Source organism: Parasteatoda tepidariorum, chromosome 10 (assembly GCF_982258835.1).
Source record: "Parasteatoda tepidariorum strain Cologne lab strain chromosome 10, Ptep-v5.0, whole genome shotgun sequence".
In the NCBI taxonomy this organism is placed as follows: Eukaryota; Metazoa; Arthropoda; class Arachnida; order Araneae; family Theridiidae; genus Parasteatoda; species Parasteatoda tepidariorum.
This window is the reverse complement of record NC_141764.1, coordinates 63747312-63765812: the sequence shown is the minus strand read 5'-3', so window position 1 is coordinate 63765812 and position 18501 is coordinate 63747312. Positions and strand designations below refer to the sequence as shown.

The 18501-nt window shown below is 27.0% G+C and overlaps 1 protein-coding gene across 1 annotated transcript in view; it reads left to right on the top strand.

The window, feature by feature from the left end:
• LOC107446265 (Muscle-specific protein 300 kDa) overlaps positions 1-18501 on the top strand; it is a 306758-nt gene that overhangs the window by 249573 nt on the left and 38684 nt on the right. The window contains 11 exon segments of the mRNA XM_087154058.1: positions 132-293; positions 1836-2096; positions 2190-2402; positions 7235-7333; positions 8720-8869; positions 10485-10658; positions 10899-11195; positions 11738-12064; positions 13549-13866; positions 16033-16362; positions 17750-18076. Coding sequence (XP_087010184.1) covers positions 132-293; positions 1836-2096; positions 2190-2402; positions 7235-7333; positions 8720-8869; positions 10485-10658; positions 10899-11195; positions 11738-12064; positions 13549-13866; positions 16033-16362; positions 17750-18076 — 2658 coding nt within the window.

Below are 18501 nucleotides of genomic sequence, written 5' to 3'. Positions count from 1 at the left end.
AAAAAATTTGATGCAAACCTGCTCAGTTATTTAAAGCAATTTTCCAGAACTAGTTAGAAAACTTGAATTTATGTAATTAATAATTTCTCATTTAAATTTTAGTTTTACTTATCATTTTATTACATTTTCAGGCTAATATTTTAATAGATGTAAGTAGTAATCATGCATTGTTGAACTCAAATGAAAACGATGCAAATCTGATTCTTTCAACTGACAAATTGGCTGACTTTCATATGTTATCATGGTTTGGAACAGAAGAAAAACATCCAGTTCAATCAGAATCTCTCTTAGAGGTATCTTCTCTCTATACATATATTTAAAATTGTATGCTGTTTTAAAAACTTCTCTGGTTAATTTATATATATATATATATATATATATATATATATATATATATATATATATATATATATATATATATATATATATATATATATATATATATATATATATATATATATATATATATATATATATATATATATATATTCGGTTAATGAGACTATTTCCATTCTGGAGCATTATCTGTTTCCATTATACTTTCACTTTGCTTACAAAAGAAGTAACATGAGATACAATTTTACATTCAAAATACATAGTTACTTATAATATACATGAATATACAATTTTACATAGTTAATGATCCATGGTAGCTCAGTGGTTACAGAATAGGATTCCTGTCCCGAGGGGTCGGAGTTCGATCACCGACTTGGATAACACCAACGAACTACATGTGATATACTTGCTCGTAAAACTGTGGGCTCAAGAGTCCTGTTATCGTTGAGCAGTACCATAAGAATGTGGATCTGAAAAAAATTTCCTTAGATCTATGTCTAAATTGAGGAAGTGACTTCATAAAGTTGTGATGGCATGTCTTCGGATCATCCTCAGAGATGTCGCCAGTAATGCATTGTGCCGCTATAGAGCAACATAAATAAAGTACCTACCTACTTTTTATCATTAATAGATATTAGCTTATAAAACTGAAAAATTATTCAAATGTGTAATTTCTCAGCATATGTGTCAAACTAAGCTTGAATTAGACCTGTAAACATTTACAAAGGTAGAAATGAAATTCACACAAAGTGTAAAATCATGCTTGTTAATGTAAGTAAAATGGCTTTCTGTGAATGTTGTTATAATTTTCAAATTTTATCTTGATCTTTTTTTATTTTATCTTTATGTTAGAATATGCAATTTTACATTTGCATATCATTCCTTTTTGTAAAAAGAAGAAAAAATGCATAATAAGTGTTCAATGTCAAAAAATTTTTTACTGCAATAAAAGAAAAAAATATGTGTGGTATTACAAAATAGTGAGCAGATTTTTATGCACCTTAATTCAAGGGTAATATCTACCCTAATCTCCCTCCATCTTTTGAAATTAATACTCCAAATATAAAATTTTACTTTTTGATTGATTAAGGTTTTGCTATTGTTTAAAATTTTCTTTATTGATATACTGTAAAATTTACATAACTGTATCTAGAACTGTTAAAAGTATGCAATTAAAAATTTGCATGTCGTTCCTTTTTTAAAAAGTTTTTAAATTTAAGTTAATGCAAATTGAGAAGCATGCGTTAATAATTCTAGTTATTACTTTGTCAAGAATTGTATGAATCACTTTTTTTTTTCCAATTTGAGATCATGTTAATCCTTCTATTAACCAAAGAATTTTGCTTCAAATTCAAGCTTATTCCATTCCTATGATAAATTTTGCTAAAAATGCTTATTCAATACTATTTATTTTATTTTGCTTTTTGTTTGTATATATTTTTTTTTCTGTTGCTATTTTTGTAAACCCTTGCTTAGTTTTCTTTTTGTTTTGATTCCAGGCAAATTTCTCCCCACCTTTACCAATCATTTCTTATTTACCATACGTTGATTCTGAAAAAGATGTTTTTATGCAGAACATATCACGAATGATTGAAGAATTACAACTCATCTTGGAGTCTAAAGATTCAGAGCAAAGTGTTGCAATAGGAAGTCATTTTCTTCAGATTATTCATGTGTTACATCAATGGGTTGAACATTTAGAAGTTTGGATACTTAATATATCTGAATCGTCTAGTGAAGAATGTTCTATTGAATACAAGGTTTGTTTAGTTTGTTTCATACATTTGTTTCAACTTTATCAATTGTACAGAAAATTAATTTATTTAAAATTTTCACATTTGTGTGTTATTTAGAAAATTGAAAATGAGCTATTAGTTGTGCAACAACAGGTTTCAAATATTGAAGATTTCACAGTAATGATAACAGATGCCATTCCAATTACTGCACAACAACAAGTTTCAAAAAGTTTAGAAGATTTGAAACATAGAATTGACACCACAAGGAATTTAGCTTCAATGTGTTTCTCTCAAATGTCTCAATGGCAAAAAGAAGACAAAAATTTAAATGTAAGGGTATTTTAATTTATGCATTTCAATCCATCTCTAATCAAAGCTCTTTTGATATCATATATTTTATACTTCGTTGTGATTTAGCATAAAACATTTTTAAGATTACAACTATTGTGTTTGTTTTTTAGAAAATATTATTTATTTTTACAATTTTTATATAAAACTTCCTTACTTCTTTGTAAGCTGACAAATATTGGTTATTGTAATTTGAATTTTAACGAAAAATTCCCCTTTTAGGATATTAAGATTATATATTTGATACTAGAATGTTGCTTATGTTTTTTTCTTCTTCTCTTTGAAAAATATTACTTTAAAAGTTTTGAATAGAACACCTTATAAGTTTTTGGATTACAGGGATGCTACGCCTGCGCCATTTGCGACAAACTGAGACAAAACGGCATAACTGCGCCATTTTGCGACATTCAGCTCAGTTTCTGCCAAAGCTGCGCCATTCTGAGACAAAACGTCCAAAATTTGGCAAACCTGAATTCAGTTTCAAATATTAATCCGCATTGCCGTGAGTCATTGGAGATCATTTTGCCGTTCGCGTCTCCACGGGATGAAAGACTTCCACGAAAAAGCGGAAATCCGCTTTTTTCTCCCAATTTTTAAAATTTTTGAGCATGTTCCAAAAACTAAAATTTTTAGGGAGTCCAATTAGAGAAACCCAAGTCGCCGGAACGATAGTCGGATTCCCGCGACTTCCGCTATAGAGTGGAAAGGAGTCTAAAGTGTTTCGTTTCGACCACCGATATTTGATTTTATTTTTTCGTTTGGCTGATTTTCGGAATTTTAAATATTAGGAACTGCGCTGGAATATGCTAAAATCGCGGTTTTTAATCAGACGATTTTAATATCAATCATCGATTTTCGTATTTAACTGATTTAAAACTTATGTGTTGCGATTTTTTTTACGCTGTTTAATAATCGTACTAGCAATTCCTATTCACTCAATTTAAAAATTCAATATCGCGATCTGTATTCTCGCGAGTTTAAAATCCAACGTCGCGATTCGTATTCACGCATTTTTAAATCCAATATTGCGATTCGTTATCACGCAGTTGTAATATCAGATCTCGTTTTTCGTATTTGTACGCTATTTAAAAATTACTCATTGCGATTCGTATTCACGTGATCTAAAAATTATTCATCGTGATTCTTATTTACGCGATTTAAAAATTCAATATCGCTATTTGTATTTTCGCGTTTTTAAAATCTAACAGCGCTATTCTTATTCACGTGATTTTAAAATTCAAAATCGTGATTCATATTCACGCGATTTTAAAATCCAAAATAGTGATTCATATTGACGCGATTTTAAAATCCAATATCGTGATTTGTGTTTTTTAAATCCAGCTGCGCGATTCATATTCACGTGATTTCATAATCCAAAATCGTGATTCATATTCACGCGATTTTAAAATCCAATATCGTGATTTGTATTTTCGTGTTTTTAAAATCCAACAGCGTGATTCATATTCACATGATTTTATAATCCAAAATCGCGATTCATATTCACGCGATTTTAAAATCCAACCGCACGATTCATATTCACGTGATTTTAAAATCCGATATCGTGATTCATATTCACGTGATTTTAAAATCCGATATCGTGATTCATATTCACTTGATTTTAAAATCAAAAATCGCGATTCATGTTCACTCGATTTTAAAATCCAATATCGTGATTCATATTCGCGTGATTTTGAAATCCAGTATCGCGATTCATATTCACGCGATTTTAAAATCCAAAATCGCGATTCATATTCACGCTATTTTAAAATCCAATATCGTGATTCATATTCACACGATTTTGTAATCCAATATCGCGATTCATAGTCACGCGATTTTAAAACCCAAAATCGGAATTCATATTCACGCAATTTTAAAATCCAGTATCACGATTCTAGAAGGAAGTAGAATTAAGTTTTTTCTTGAATTAGTTACTGTAAAGATGTGATATATTTTTCTACAGTTGTTGCATTTAAACAATTACTAAGTGCATTAATAATCACATTTTATGATTGTATATTTAGCTATATAAATTAAAAGAACATAGTCAACTAACTGATCTTGTGAATGCAAGAAAGTACAATCTACTAGTCAATGCCAATTAACTAAAAAGTTTACTTTTATACTTAATAAGGGATGCAAGTCATTTTAGAAAGAAAATTATATTTATATGTGTCTTTTTAAATTGTTTATAATAGTTTTTATATATTTCTGTTTTGATATAAAAATGTATATATGCTAATTTTTGGCTATTAAGTGTTCCCTAAAATTTTCTTGAAAAATTCCTACCTAAAATATTTTAAAATTTCACTGCACTTCCTGAATTCTATCAAAGAGTTTTTTTTTTGTGTGTTACTTGCATTTTCTTAAACTCTCATTATTTAATTACTGAATTTCTCTTTTAATTATTGAATTCTGTAGACCTTCTATTGTAACTGAATAGTTATATATTTTGAGATGAAATTTGAGCTCAAAATAAAATGGGTATTTTCCCTTTTGAATTACTGAAACTAAATAGATACCGTAAACCGGGGCGAGTCTACTCATCCAGGGGCGAGTCTACCCATTTTAGTTTTATTTAATTTTCACTATTTTAAATTGCAAATAAAAAATTTTTTACCGACGGAGGACTTAGTTCAGACTCTAAGGAAGATGGCGCTGTAGTAGTTTGATCCGTTTTTATTTATTTGGTGTCTTTTTAACTGACCTGTTCAAACGTCTTTTGAGAGATTTGTATTGAAAATCAGCAAACTTTTAGTTGGTGCTCCGTAAGTATATTATTATTATTACTATTTTCACTTTGGTTAAGTTATACACTTATCTAAGACTAAGATTACATTAATTTTATATGAAAAAAAACAAAAAGAATGTAAGTTTTGCTGTTGTAAACAAAAAGCCAGAATTCGCGGGGCGAGTCTACCCATTCGTATTTAGTTTTAATAAAGCATAATAATATAATTTAGAACTTTGTTTATATTAAAATTAAGTCATTTTAAATGAATTTGAGTATATTATTTTAATTCTGCATTGATAAATTTATCATTAATAAGAAAATTTATAGGTTAAATATAAATGTAAATATAAAATATGTTTATTTTACCTATTTTTTCAATTTTTATATTACAAAATTAACTTTTTTTATTTAATATTATATTTTAACGAGAAAACATTGTAAGAAAAATCACACCTCCCAAAAGAATGGGAAAAGGATTTTTCATGATTCCCAATGTTTGAATTTCGATTTTGTTAATAATCTTTAATTATTATTATTTATTAATTATTTAATTGTAAATTTATATTAATTTTAATTTATTTTTATCACCAATAATGAGAAAAAAATGCTATTTTATAATGTTAATGATTATAAAAACAAAACTGTGATCAAAATGTGATAATCGATCAAATACTCAATTTGTGTTATTTTATGAATAAAAAAATTGAATATATAATAAAGTTATGAATTGTACTTCATAAATATCCTATATAGTAATTAAAATAACAATTTTATAGTAAAATTTGATTATTTACAATGTTAACATTCATTTTAGTAGAATGGGTAGACTCGCCCCATACGAGAGATTTGTCAGCAGTTCTATAAAAATATACAGTAACAGCGTAACTGTTAATATTTTCTAAAATCGATTTCACAGCTTTAAAGAGGGATAAATAGCGATTCCAAAACACCTATTAAAAGCCTTTTTTCTTTAATATTTACAAAAGTTTGACCACTTGAAAGTTGACAAACTGAAGAAATGGGTAGACTCGCCCCGGTTTACGGTATTTCATTTTAGAAAGTTAACACTATTATATTTTAAGAAATAAGAAAGTTAAAATTCACTTTGTAAAATTGTGGAACAGATACTATTCATTGGCATAAATGATAAATGCAATATATATCTAAGCAACAGAGTTCATAAAACAATTTTGTGGACTCTTATAATCAATCATATGCAGGTTTTTTAACATCCTAGCAATAGTGAATGCATGTATAATTGTAGTACTCCTAGTATGCTATTAATGGTTTTATGGATCCTGAAAATTATCTTTATATTGTTATCAAACTGATTAATAATCATTTTAGCTGAGATAAACTGAGTGAAAAAAATAATTTTAGCTGAGACAAGCGGAGCCAAAAAGAGATTTTAACTGAGACGAAATGCAATTTCTGGTGAGACAATTTGATATTTTGCGAGTAGCATCCCTGGGATTATAAAATTTATACCATTCTCCTGTATCGAATGATTTTATTCTGAGACTTTGTAAGGACTTTGCACCAGTAATATTCAAGGAAAAATATTTTTAATAATTAGGAAAATTTATCTTACTTTCTAATTCTATTAAAGCTTTTTTGATGATTAATTCAGTATGAAATTCCCCATTTCAGAAGATTTTCCACTTTATATCATTGACAAAAATTAAAAATAAATAACTTAAATTTAAAATAAATAACTAGTTTGTATGAATTTTTTCTGATTTCTTAAAAACAAACCTATTTCCTTAGTTTCAGATGAAAACTTAATGATATAATGTGTGGTTCAACCCTCCTATCTTCTTAGAAACATGATATTTAAAATGTTTGTCTGTGCATCCTCTAAGCCTAATGATGGCTTTGTTTTTATTGTCTTACTCCAAATTTAATATGTTTTTAATAGTTTTATAAATATTGTTGGTACAGTTATAATACTGCAAAAAAAAAATTCGAAGTTAATTTGTTTTCTGTAATTTTTGATAATGGGAATATTTGTTGGTTACTTCACGATATTTGTGTGTAAATATCATATGGTATTAAAAATTTTTAATATTTGCATCTTTTTTAGGAACAGCATAAGTTAGTTAATGCCAAAATTGATTCTCTTTACAAGAACTTGAAAGAAAAAGTTAATGATTCTACTGTTTATAATATCCCACTGACAGAGGTAAAATATGTTTCTGTATGTAAAAAAAGATTTTTTATCTCATATTTTTGAATGATTTTTTAAAATTCATATTTTTAAAAATTTTGACTTTTAGTGTATATTTTATTATTTTCTTAATTTTCTTAATGTATAATTTATTATTGTTAATTAAGCTAATATGCAACCAAATATCTCACATGTAATAAGATGTACAGTTATGCAAATACTTTTATTTGTGTTATTATCTACTCTGTTACTCACTCCATTTTAAGACTTCTCATTATAGCATTAGATAGCATTTTGAAGTAGAAAAATATTAATATTTTAATTTTTCTTGAGAATTTATTCGACCTTTGTCCTCTTTTTTTATATTAACTAAATATTTCATTATGTAACATTTTTATAAAAAAAATTAACTTCTTTTGAAATGAAATAATTGTGAGATAGCAGCTTCTGCTGTGCCAGACCAACTATAATGCTCCAATCATTGTCAAAATAGTAAATTTTTAAGAAAACTTAATGGAATTCTTCCAAAAAATTACTTTATTTACATAAGTGAAAAATCATCAATTTTTAATAATGTTATCTTGTTAAAATGAAAGAGAAAAAAAAGCTTGTACAATAATTCAATTCTGAATCACTTCCAAACTAATTAAAATTGCTGCTTAAACCATCTGGAAAACACCACATGCTCAGTCATGTCACTGTCTTTAAAATATGAAATATTATATTATGTGTGGGGTTTGAGCTATAAACAAAATCAACTGACAATATCAGCCTATCTAAAGGTACCTCTAGATAGAATGGAGTTTACATGTCTTATATATTAGTGAATTGGAATTGAATAATTGTAGTGGTAGCTAGGCTACAGTACTCCTTCAGAATTTTATCTCAGATAGAATTCAAAGAATGGTTATCACTAGTTAATTCATTGCTGTTTTATGAGATGCTGGGAGAACTGTATTAAGATCACGGTTGTGTGCGTGGTCACTCCTATGTTGCTATTAGTTGCCGAGTGTGTATAGGCTCCTGTTGTGCGTGATCGAGACTGAGTAGCAACACCGCAAGGAGCACAATGTCACTGTCACAAATAGCAAGTCATGTGTTCATTGTGTTCCATCCTTCAAAGTAGGCATTTTCATATCACAGTGAGCATTTCTGTCGAGGCAGGCATGTTCAGATCACGTCCGAAAGTCACCAATGTGGGGGCCAGAATGCTGTTGATGTCAACCTTCATGTATCAAAAGGTACCCCTAGATAGAATTGAGTTAACATGTCTTGTATACTAGTGAATTGGAATTGAATACTTATAGTGATAACTATGCTACATTATGCATTTTTCTAAAAATATATTCATTATTTCTTACAAGTATGAAAAGTTTTTATCATATTTTTTCTATTTTTCAGCTATCTGAAATCAGAAAGGAGGTGTCTGAATGTTCCTCTTCTAGTGAACTACTCTGTTTAGATAAACAGAAATTGTTTTTGATTTGGCCAGGTTATAACTATGAGAATACAGAAGATTGGTTAAAACAGGCCAGGGACCTCAAAAGTATGGTGAGTAGAACTTGCATTGAAGTTTTTGTTCTTATCTGTTTTTATATAATTTTAAAGGGTAAGAACTCAAACCAAGCTTTATTTCAAAAAATTTTTTTTATTCACAACTGCCTTGTGACCAAAGAAGATATGTTGCAGTCCTGGCTTCTTCATAGTAGGAAAAGCTCTATTTAAAGGCGACTGAATCTCCGCTTAATGGTTAAATTTTTTAAAAGTGTAGATTTTTATTTCTTTGTGAAGAAACAAGTTTGGTTTTAAAGGGATTGAAAAAGACATGATTGATGTCCAGTTACACAATTTATTTAGTTGTGTTGAAGATACTTTAACAACAAATTAAAAAATTTAGATAAGATTTATAAAAACTTCAAAAATGAAAATGACTAAGTCACTACATCTACTGCAATTGACGTTTTAAGAAGATATATTATGTCATCCAATATGGAATATTTTTATAATAATACTCAAGATAAGTTTAATGTGCTCGAAATATGGTTAATATATTCTAAAAACTTGAAAAAAGTTATTAAAATGAAAACCATAATTGAAGCAATCAAAATTTTTGTTTTTAATAAAATTGATTTGTTTCTTCTACTGTTTATCTTTGTTTTTGTTATTCAATTTTTTCATGTATTAATATAATTTGTATAGTAATAAAGTGAAAAAGTTTTTAACACTTAAGTTTATTTTAAAATAAATTAATAACCTTAAGAATGAAAAATATGAAGGGAAAAGTTTTCATTATGTATAATTTTTCCCCACATTCTATTTAAGGACTTTTCTACTTATGGGCAATTTTTCATGGTCCCTTCAAAGTCATTAAAAGGAGAGCCAATCTGTAATTATGGAACAAATTAAATATTTGTGATATTATTGTGTATAAATTATTTACAAATGAATAGTTGTAAAAGACTGAAAGAAAAATATTAGAGCTTAGAGAATAAGCAAAACAAAAATGGTGGAAATGTTAACGAACCTTATTCCGCTGTTAGCTGTATTCCATGAAAGGGAATTTCGGACAGAAATACTAATATGGATAAAAGATAACATCTAATGTAGCAGATCATTAAAAAACCATCTTAACATGAAAAATGCACATGTAAACTACTTAACTGACTAACTACTTAAAAAGAAAATACAGGAAAAGAAAAGATTGAGTTGAGTGGAATGTAGTAGCACAGTATTTAACATAGTTAAAAAAAATTATTATGACTGAAATAATTTTTTAATACAAAAAAGCGGATTGAAAAAAGAAATTTTTGTATCCTCGTACGCACATGAAAGGATCAGAAATTATAAAGCTAGTGCTAGTAAAAAATAACTAAGATAAAAAAAAACATTTAAAACTTAGAAAGATGTTAAAATATTTTTAAAAATTTTTATTTCTTTTTTAGCATTGTATTTTATTTTTGTTAATAGACCTTAACTCTCATTTATTTGTTTACAAAAATTTGATATATAAAGAGTTATTAAATGAGATGAGCATGAAAAAAATATAAATTTTCTGAATTAATTGGGATGAGTGAATTTTCAGGAATTATTTTTTTTATTCATCATAACAAAGCAATTATTACATTTCTTTATTTTTACTCTTGTACCTATTTTTATTTAATTTTAGATTAATGCAACTTGCTTGGCAGTCACACAAGAACATGACCATCGCTCAGTTTACAAAAAAGTGTGTGATTGTCTACAAATCATTTTTGTCACTGTGAAGAGTTTCTGTGAGTTACCCTCTCCTATAGTCATTGAGTTTTTGGCTGACTTAAAGGAAAAATTGGACTATCTTCAGGTAAGTTTCTTTTTAAATATAATTTTAAAAAAACTGATGTAAATTTTGTTTTAATTAACCATTTAATATGTGGTGTGAAATTTATTTAATGATATTTATTTATTTTTGCAAACTTTTTTAGTCTGCAGTTTATTTTGATTCATTTCATATATATCTCGAAAACGGAACAAAATTAATTTTTTTACTGATATTTTGTATTTAAATATTATCTCTTATCATTTCTTCTTTTTTTCACTTCAGGAAATGCAACATGCTCTAATTGTTTTATCTCATATATTGAGGAATAAGTATTGTCTATCGAATGAGAAATTCCAAGATGAAACGAAGCAGGAATTCAAAGTTATGCAGTCTGAAGTTATGGATTCCATATCTAAAATCGAAAATAAGTTCAAAAAGTTGAACGAGTGCTTCCTTTCATTAAATGATCTTCTTGAGACTCTTGATAGAAACAAAAGGTGGATTATGGATAAAACCCATGCTTTTAAAGTTCAGCCTTGTCCAACTGAAGACATTCAACAATATACTTCCTTTATTAAAGTAAGTTTTTCTTCAATTAATTTGGGTTTACTTCAATTGGTTTTCTTCATTGTTTAATTGGGACATGTAGGTTTGAACCATTACATCCTCTTCCATTTATAAAAAAAAAAAAATATTGGCCAAGGCTGTAGTACTTTCTTTTCCAGAACCTATTAAACTATGTTGCATTCATTACGGAATACTATGCATATTAACAAAAAAAACTTGAAATTAAGTTCTAAATTTCTTTTATGAATTCTGTAGAAAAACAACAAAAGTTTATTTAATTTTTTTGATGAAAAGTGAATCTAAATTTATCAATAATTAGAAAATCAAGGTTTCGATGTCATTTTGTGTGAAAATTTTTATTTACCCTAATTTCACATTAATTTATTAAAAGTATTTTTTGTTTTCAGTTGAATAAATCTTGTTTTTCTCTTTTTTATGTGAAAAAGAGGATAATGAAAATTTTTATCTGCATGTAAAATGTTACCAAATGTACTAATATATTGTTTGTAGTTAAGGTTTTTTCATTTATTTATGATAAATTTTTTTTATACCAGTCTCTTAGGCATGATCTGAGGAATTTCACGCCACATATCTATGACATGCAGAAAGTGATGAAAACAGTGAAAGCACATGTTGACTGTCACCAAGTTTCTGATTCTTATGCAGAATTTATGCAATTATTTTCAAGGTTGCAGGACAATGTTAATGTGAAAATGAATATTGCAAGCCCATTTACAAACGAATATCTACTTATTCACCGAGAAATAGAAGAACTACAAGTTTGGTATTCTGATGCAAGTTCACGGTTGCAGTTTGTTCAGCAAGAAATTAAAAACAGCCATGATATTGCTGCATTATTTGAAAACCTGCAACGCATTTCGGTAAGATTGCTTTGATGAAAGAAAGTTTTGTTTGATTTTTATTTTTATTAATGCTTAAAAATATCAAAAACATGTTTCTGATGCCTGTTAAAATGCTATGCAAATTATTTAGCATATTTAATTTAAATAAAGGATGTACAGTTAATTTTCAAATCGACAATTGAATAAGATAATTACAGTACTTATATTACTTGTAGCTGAAATTAATATTGTTTTATTTTACTATTAAGTTGTGTAATAATACAAAATAATGTAAGTAAGAGCAATTCAGATCTTAATTGATGACAAAAAATTTTATGTTTTAATTTTCAGCATTACATTGATCATAATCAAACGGATAAATTTATTTTAAAACAAATATTTGTGTTATATATATATATATATGTCTAGAAGTTTTAGAGGTTTCTCGTTATTGAACACTGCATAAACCCAACGTAACTCTGACAGCAATGTAGATCTGAGCTGCGACCAAAATATTTGTCAAAGTAAGACTGGTTCAGAGAATCGTAATGTGTTATTTTTAATTTATTCCAGTCCGAATGCGATCAAATGTTCAGACTAGTTGAAAAGACAAAGATACAGTTTAGATTGAGCTTAAATAGCACAGTGGTTTAGGCAATAAGATGACATTTTAAAGAGTTGGGGCTCTATAACCAGCTGTTGCTTGAAGCCAAACCAACACAAGTGTGTACGAGCTCATCTGGAAAATTAAAAGGGACGAATATGTAACATTCACTCCCTCAGCCAAAAACTGGCTGTTGGGGAAGAGCTTAACATATTTTTTTACAGTTTTAATTATCAACTAATTATGATATGGAAAAAAAATTATTTGAACTGTTTCTGTAAAGACTTAGAGTGAACCAAAAGTAAAAAAAGAAAAAATACAAAAAATAGCTAAGACATAAATAGAGAGTGTCTTTTGTAGTCATAATTGTCTTTTAATTTTGAAAATGTCAATAAGTGATTTTGTTTATCATTAAAATTTTAACTTTTATTTTCAAAAGAGATGTAAAAAAAAAATTGTTTTTTACATTATAAATCTTATGTCGTATTTGTTTTACTTTTAAAGTCTTTTCTAAACATAATATTATTTTCTGCTTTGCTTACACATTAATGTATATATTTTTTTTTTTGCAGAAAGTGCCTAAATTTTGCCCTGTTTATAAGATGGCTTATTTGTTTTACTTTCAAAGTCATTCTAAACAAAATGTATTATTTTCTGCTTTGCTTGCATATTTATGTATGGGATTTTACGGAAAATACCTAAATGTTGTCGTGATTATGATATTTCTTATTTATTTTGCTTTCAAAGTCTTACTTTTCTTAAAGAAAAAAAGAAACATTTTCTCCTTGCTTGCATATTTATGTATGTACTTTTGCAGAAAATACCTAATTTTGTCTGAATACAAGATGTTTTTTTACCTTACAACCTATTTCTTAAAGGGCAGATCATTTCATTTCTTAAAACTTCTATTTATTTGTAGGTCCTTGAGAGTGAGCTTGAGTGCAATGATGCTCTACCTTTAAGAATTAAAACTATGGTGGATGATGAAAATCTCTTAAATTTATTCTATTGCAATCAGAGTAGTCTAGAGGATGTTTTATCAAAGAGGAAACAAATGAGAAACTCATTAGATGATACAAAAGAGATAATTTCTAAACATCTGTTAAACTTTGAGGAAAAAGAAATTAAGGAACATATTTGTCTTTGGTTGGAAGATATTCACTTGTCATATAATGCATTGGATATGAATAACGTTGATTCTGAAGAATCATTAAAAGATTTAAAGAGATATACTTATGTAAGTATTTTAATTTCAATAGATAATTTCTTTAATTAATATTCAGTTCTCTGACATTTTAAGTTTATTTTTGTTTTATTTATAGATAAAGACGTGTGTGAAATGCTTAACATAATATACTCCAATTAATCAAATTATAGATGCTTGATATATTCAATAAAATTAATGTTTGTTTTAAAGCTCTCATTTGGCGTTTTAACCTAGGCTTCTTTTTTTTTCATTCACTTGGGTTGATATAAAAGCTAAGTTGGCAAAAATCATGATTTTTTTAATAAAAAAATTGATCTATTTAATTTAAATAACTTTTATTAAATATAAATCAGTTTTTTTTTTTAAATTTACTATCCAAAGCATTTGATAAGATTTATTAACAATACTGAGTATTATTTAAAAATCTTAGCTAAAATAGTTAACTTTTCTTACTTAAATGGTTAAAATTATTATTAAAAACTAATCATTGAATAAATAAAATCATAGCTATGTTATTCAAGTTCAACTTGCTAATAAATGTAACAGATTAGAAGACTATTCATCAATTGGATATCTAATAGAGAGTAAATTAGTTTAGCACAAAAAATATGACTGAAAAAAATGTATTTTATGTTACTCTGGTTGATATAAACAAATTACACTTTTAATATGTTTTAAAAGCACTGAATTTAAAAAGAGGCATGAAACTGAATGAGTATACTCTTAAATGTTTTCTGTGCAAATAATTTTACTTACATTTAATGAAAAATTATAATTTAAAAGTTTCATGACTCTCTGATACTTATTAGTGTTTAGTCTCCTTTTTTATTTTTCATCTATTTTGAAATACAATAATTTACATGCATATCTCTTCTATTATTTCTTAGTAAGAAATCCTTATTATGATGTAAGACTTACAAATCATACCCTATGTAATGTATGTTTTAATTAAATTAAAATATATTTACTTAAATTTAAAATTTAATAAATCAGTTTATTTAAATAATTGGGGTTTTTTTTTAAAAAAAAGATATTTATTTAACTCAATGTTTTTTTAATCAATAAAAAAGATATGCATGTAAATAAAATATAATAATCTACATATATATACTTTTCATTATTTCTTAGTCAAAAACCTTCAATATCAATCTGTGTCAAACCTTCAATTCAATACCAATATCAGACTTTATAAAAATCATATTCTAAAGAATGTATTTATGAGCTATTTTGTACCAAAAATTTTATACTTTAAAATTTAATACAAAAATAATCAGCTAGTTATAATTGATAGCTTTTTATAAAAAAAATAATAAAGAAACGGGAAAAAACTTTTGTTGATTTAAATCACTGGTTTTATTTTTAAAAAAATATCAGGTGATTTAAATTGTTATTTTAATTATGATTTAAATCATGCCAAATCTGTATAAAAGTAGGTGATTATTTTTTCCTGACTGATAATAAAAGATATTATTAAATAATCATTATTGTATAACTTCTGAAACCTATCTAATTCATAATTTAAATTGAAATTTATATAATTTAAATTGAATTTTATTGAAATTTATTTTAAAGTTCTGTTAAGTGCTTTCACACTTATAATTTCATTTATTATTATTATTTTGACTGTAGGTAACTTAAATGGGTGTATAGAGAAAAAATTATTTTTTCTTGAGAAACTGAAAGACTTGAATTTCAAGCCCAAGATTATAGCAGCTCAAAAATAGTTGATAAATTAAGCTTGAATTTCTAAAGTATGAAAAAATTTTGTGCATTTTACATGCAAAAAAGGTTTTTTAATAATTATTTTTTTAAACAATAGATTTTTTGTTATGTACCATTTCTTTATTCTGCACTAAAACGTGTACTTATTTTTTAAATAGATAAAACCTAGTTAGCATTTTAAATGTCTTTGACTGATATCCTTTTCATATTAAGTCCCTAAATCCTTGTTTCATGTCTAAAATTTTAAAGTGGTAAGTAAAAAAGAATAAATAAATAAATATAAATTATAATGAGACTTAATACATTAAAATAAACAAGACTGTGTGTGCTACCTCTGACAACAATAAGCTCTTTATTATTAATTGTAAGGATTTAAAAACTGTTGTGTTTTCAATAAACTTTACTTTTGTGTTTATGTTACTTTTGTTTTTGATTTCCTTTGCTTTAAAATATTTTCTTTCTTTTTTTTCCTAGAAATATTTTAAAGAAATGAGTCTTGTCTGTAAACTTCTGAGCTATAATAAGATGATTGTGGAAGGTATTGATGAATCTCAGTTTGATGTTCATCTTACTGAAAGGAAAAGTGAAAATTTGAATGAAGATTCAATAAATATGTTAAAGTTAAAAATAGCGAGTGAAGTAAATAAAATTGATGATTTAATGAACCAATTCGATAATTATAAAATTCAATCTTCTGCACTCTTATTGAAATTAGACAGCATTTTTTCATCACTTGATAAGATTAATCCTTTGGTACAACAATCAAACTTCTCTGAAGTCATTTCAATGAAAGAAGAAGTGCAGGTAAATATTGTTTCTTAAAATAAATTTATAATATCTTCGTTAAGTTTTCATCTGAGGCCTTACTAACAATATGTTTTTCAGGGTGCCACTGAAGAGGGAAAATTCGGGGAATTAAATTAAATGAATGAATTTGAATTGGTGGTACCCAATAGTCCTATATTTTTCTAAAATAATTGGTCTTGTAACAGTTTTATAATTTGTACTTACCATAGGAAAGATAAGTGTTTTATAATATATTTTATGTAGCAGTAATATACACCAGTAACAAAATTTTTGGAGATTTCATGAAATCAATCTGGAAAAATTTAGGATTTTTTTCTGAATGTTTATGACCACCCTGTTTTTATATTTGTTGCAGTTTTCCCCTATTAAATCATTACAAGTGTAAATCATTACAAGAACAATTTTAGAACAAGTCTCATTGAAAACCTTGGATTTTTTCATCGATATTTTTCAAAAATTTTTCGTAATTCGATTATTCAAAAAAAAATTTTATCGGATAAGCATTTTTACATAATTTGTTGTTTAACTAATTAAGGCTACTTTTTTACAGTTTTAATTTTCAAAATAATATTATTCCTTATTTAAATGGATCTAATTTTTGTTTATTTTTATAAATAACTTATTTTCATAATCCATTGTGCTCCAAGTTCCCATGAAAAATCAATATCTCTGGGGGTACTGAATGGGAGATTGATCGTTCCCTGGTTCAGGTCAAAATTACGATCTGAGGATGAATATGTGAATGTATGAGTGGGTCCATCTCTAAACCGGGCTGTGACGTGTGTGTGGCTGAAGTCTTATCCTTGGCCCTAGATGGTGCCACTGAAAAAGAAAGAAATGCACCCTCTGTCTTAAATTTGCTTTTTCACCAAGCAGCTTTGCTGGTATTGGCAGTGACATTCTTCTTCTCATTGGCATGACAACCCAGGATGGGCCTTGGCCTTCTCAACAAGCCTATGCCAAGACATTCTTCCCTTAACCAAGGTTCTCCAGTTTATTGTCTTTAAAACTTGTAGGTCCTTTTCCAGGCAGTTAAAAAATCTTAGGTTTGGTCATCCTCTTTTTCTTGTATCTGTTGGCCTGGCAGTGAAAACTTTTTTAGTTGTCCTGCCATCCTCCATTCTTATAATGTGGCCTGCCCATTTAATCCTTTGAATTTTGGTAAATATAACAAGTGACATTCGAAACAACAACAAAAACATATATTTTGTTTGTTGTTTGTTTAATTTCTGCAATATCCTCAAAAGCTCAATATTTTACCACAATTTTTATTTTTAACTTTAAACATAAAATCAAAATCATTTGAAAATTCTACCTCTATTTTCAAATATATTTCATTCTATAAATGTTTGAAAAACATAATAATAGTTTATTTTTTTTTCAGGCATATCAAATTTTTATGAAGGAAAATCACTTGCTTGAAACTGTTAGACAAAGTGGGGAAGAAATGCTTAAATCTGCAAATTGTGATTTTGTGAAAATATTCATAGATTCAACCGAAAATAGAATAACTGAAAAAATTTCTCAGATTAACATCCTCCTTAAAAGCACTGAAAAAAGTCTAAAAGATTGTTCAAAACAGTGGGATAAGTTTGAGAATGCCCTTAAAGACTGTTATAAATTTATATCAGAACATAATTGGCTTCTGAGTGTTCATAACAAGTCATTCATCAATAAGGAACATGTTTCAGACAGTGTAAAGATAATACAGGTAAAGTGTTAATATATTTATTATTACTGACATTATTAACCATGTTTTAATTTCCATAAATTTTATAACTTAATTTACTTTTCCTAAAGCTTTAACAAATATTTTGCTTTTCATAAAGCTTTAACAAATATTTTGCTAACTACAAACTAAGGTAAACAACGTTTAGGAGCACAAAAATATTTATAAAAGCAGACAGCTGTTTCGGATGCTCAAAGGCAACCTTCATCAGTGCAACAGGAAGAAATGAGAGAAAACAGGGTAAATAAGAATTGTGCTCCTAAACGTTGTTTACCTTAGTTTGTATTTTAGTACAAAGGTTGCCCACTTGTGTATTTAAATATTTTGCTGTTTAAAGAATTGATTGAAGTGTATTCCTAGATCCTGGATTTTGATGATCTAAAAAATCCCTAAAAATGCCTTTAAAA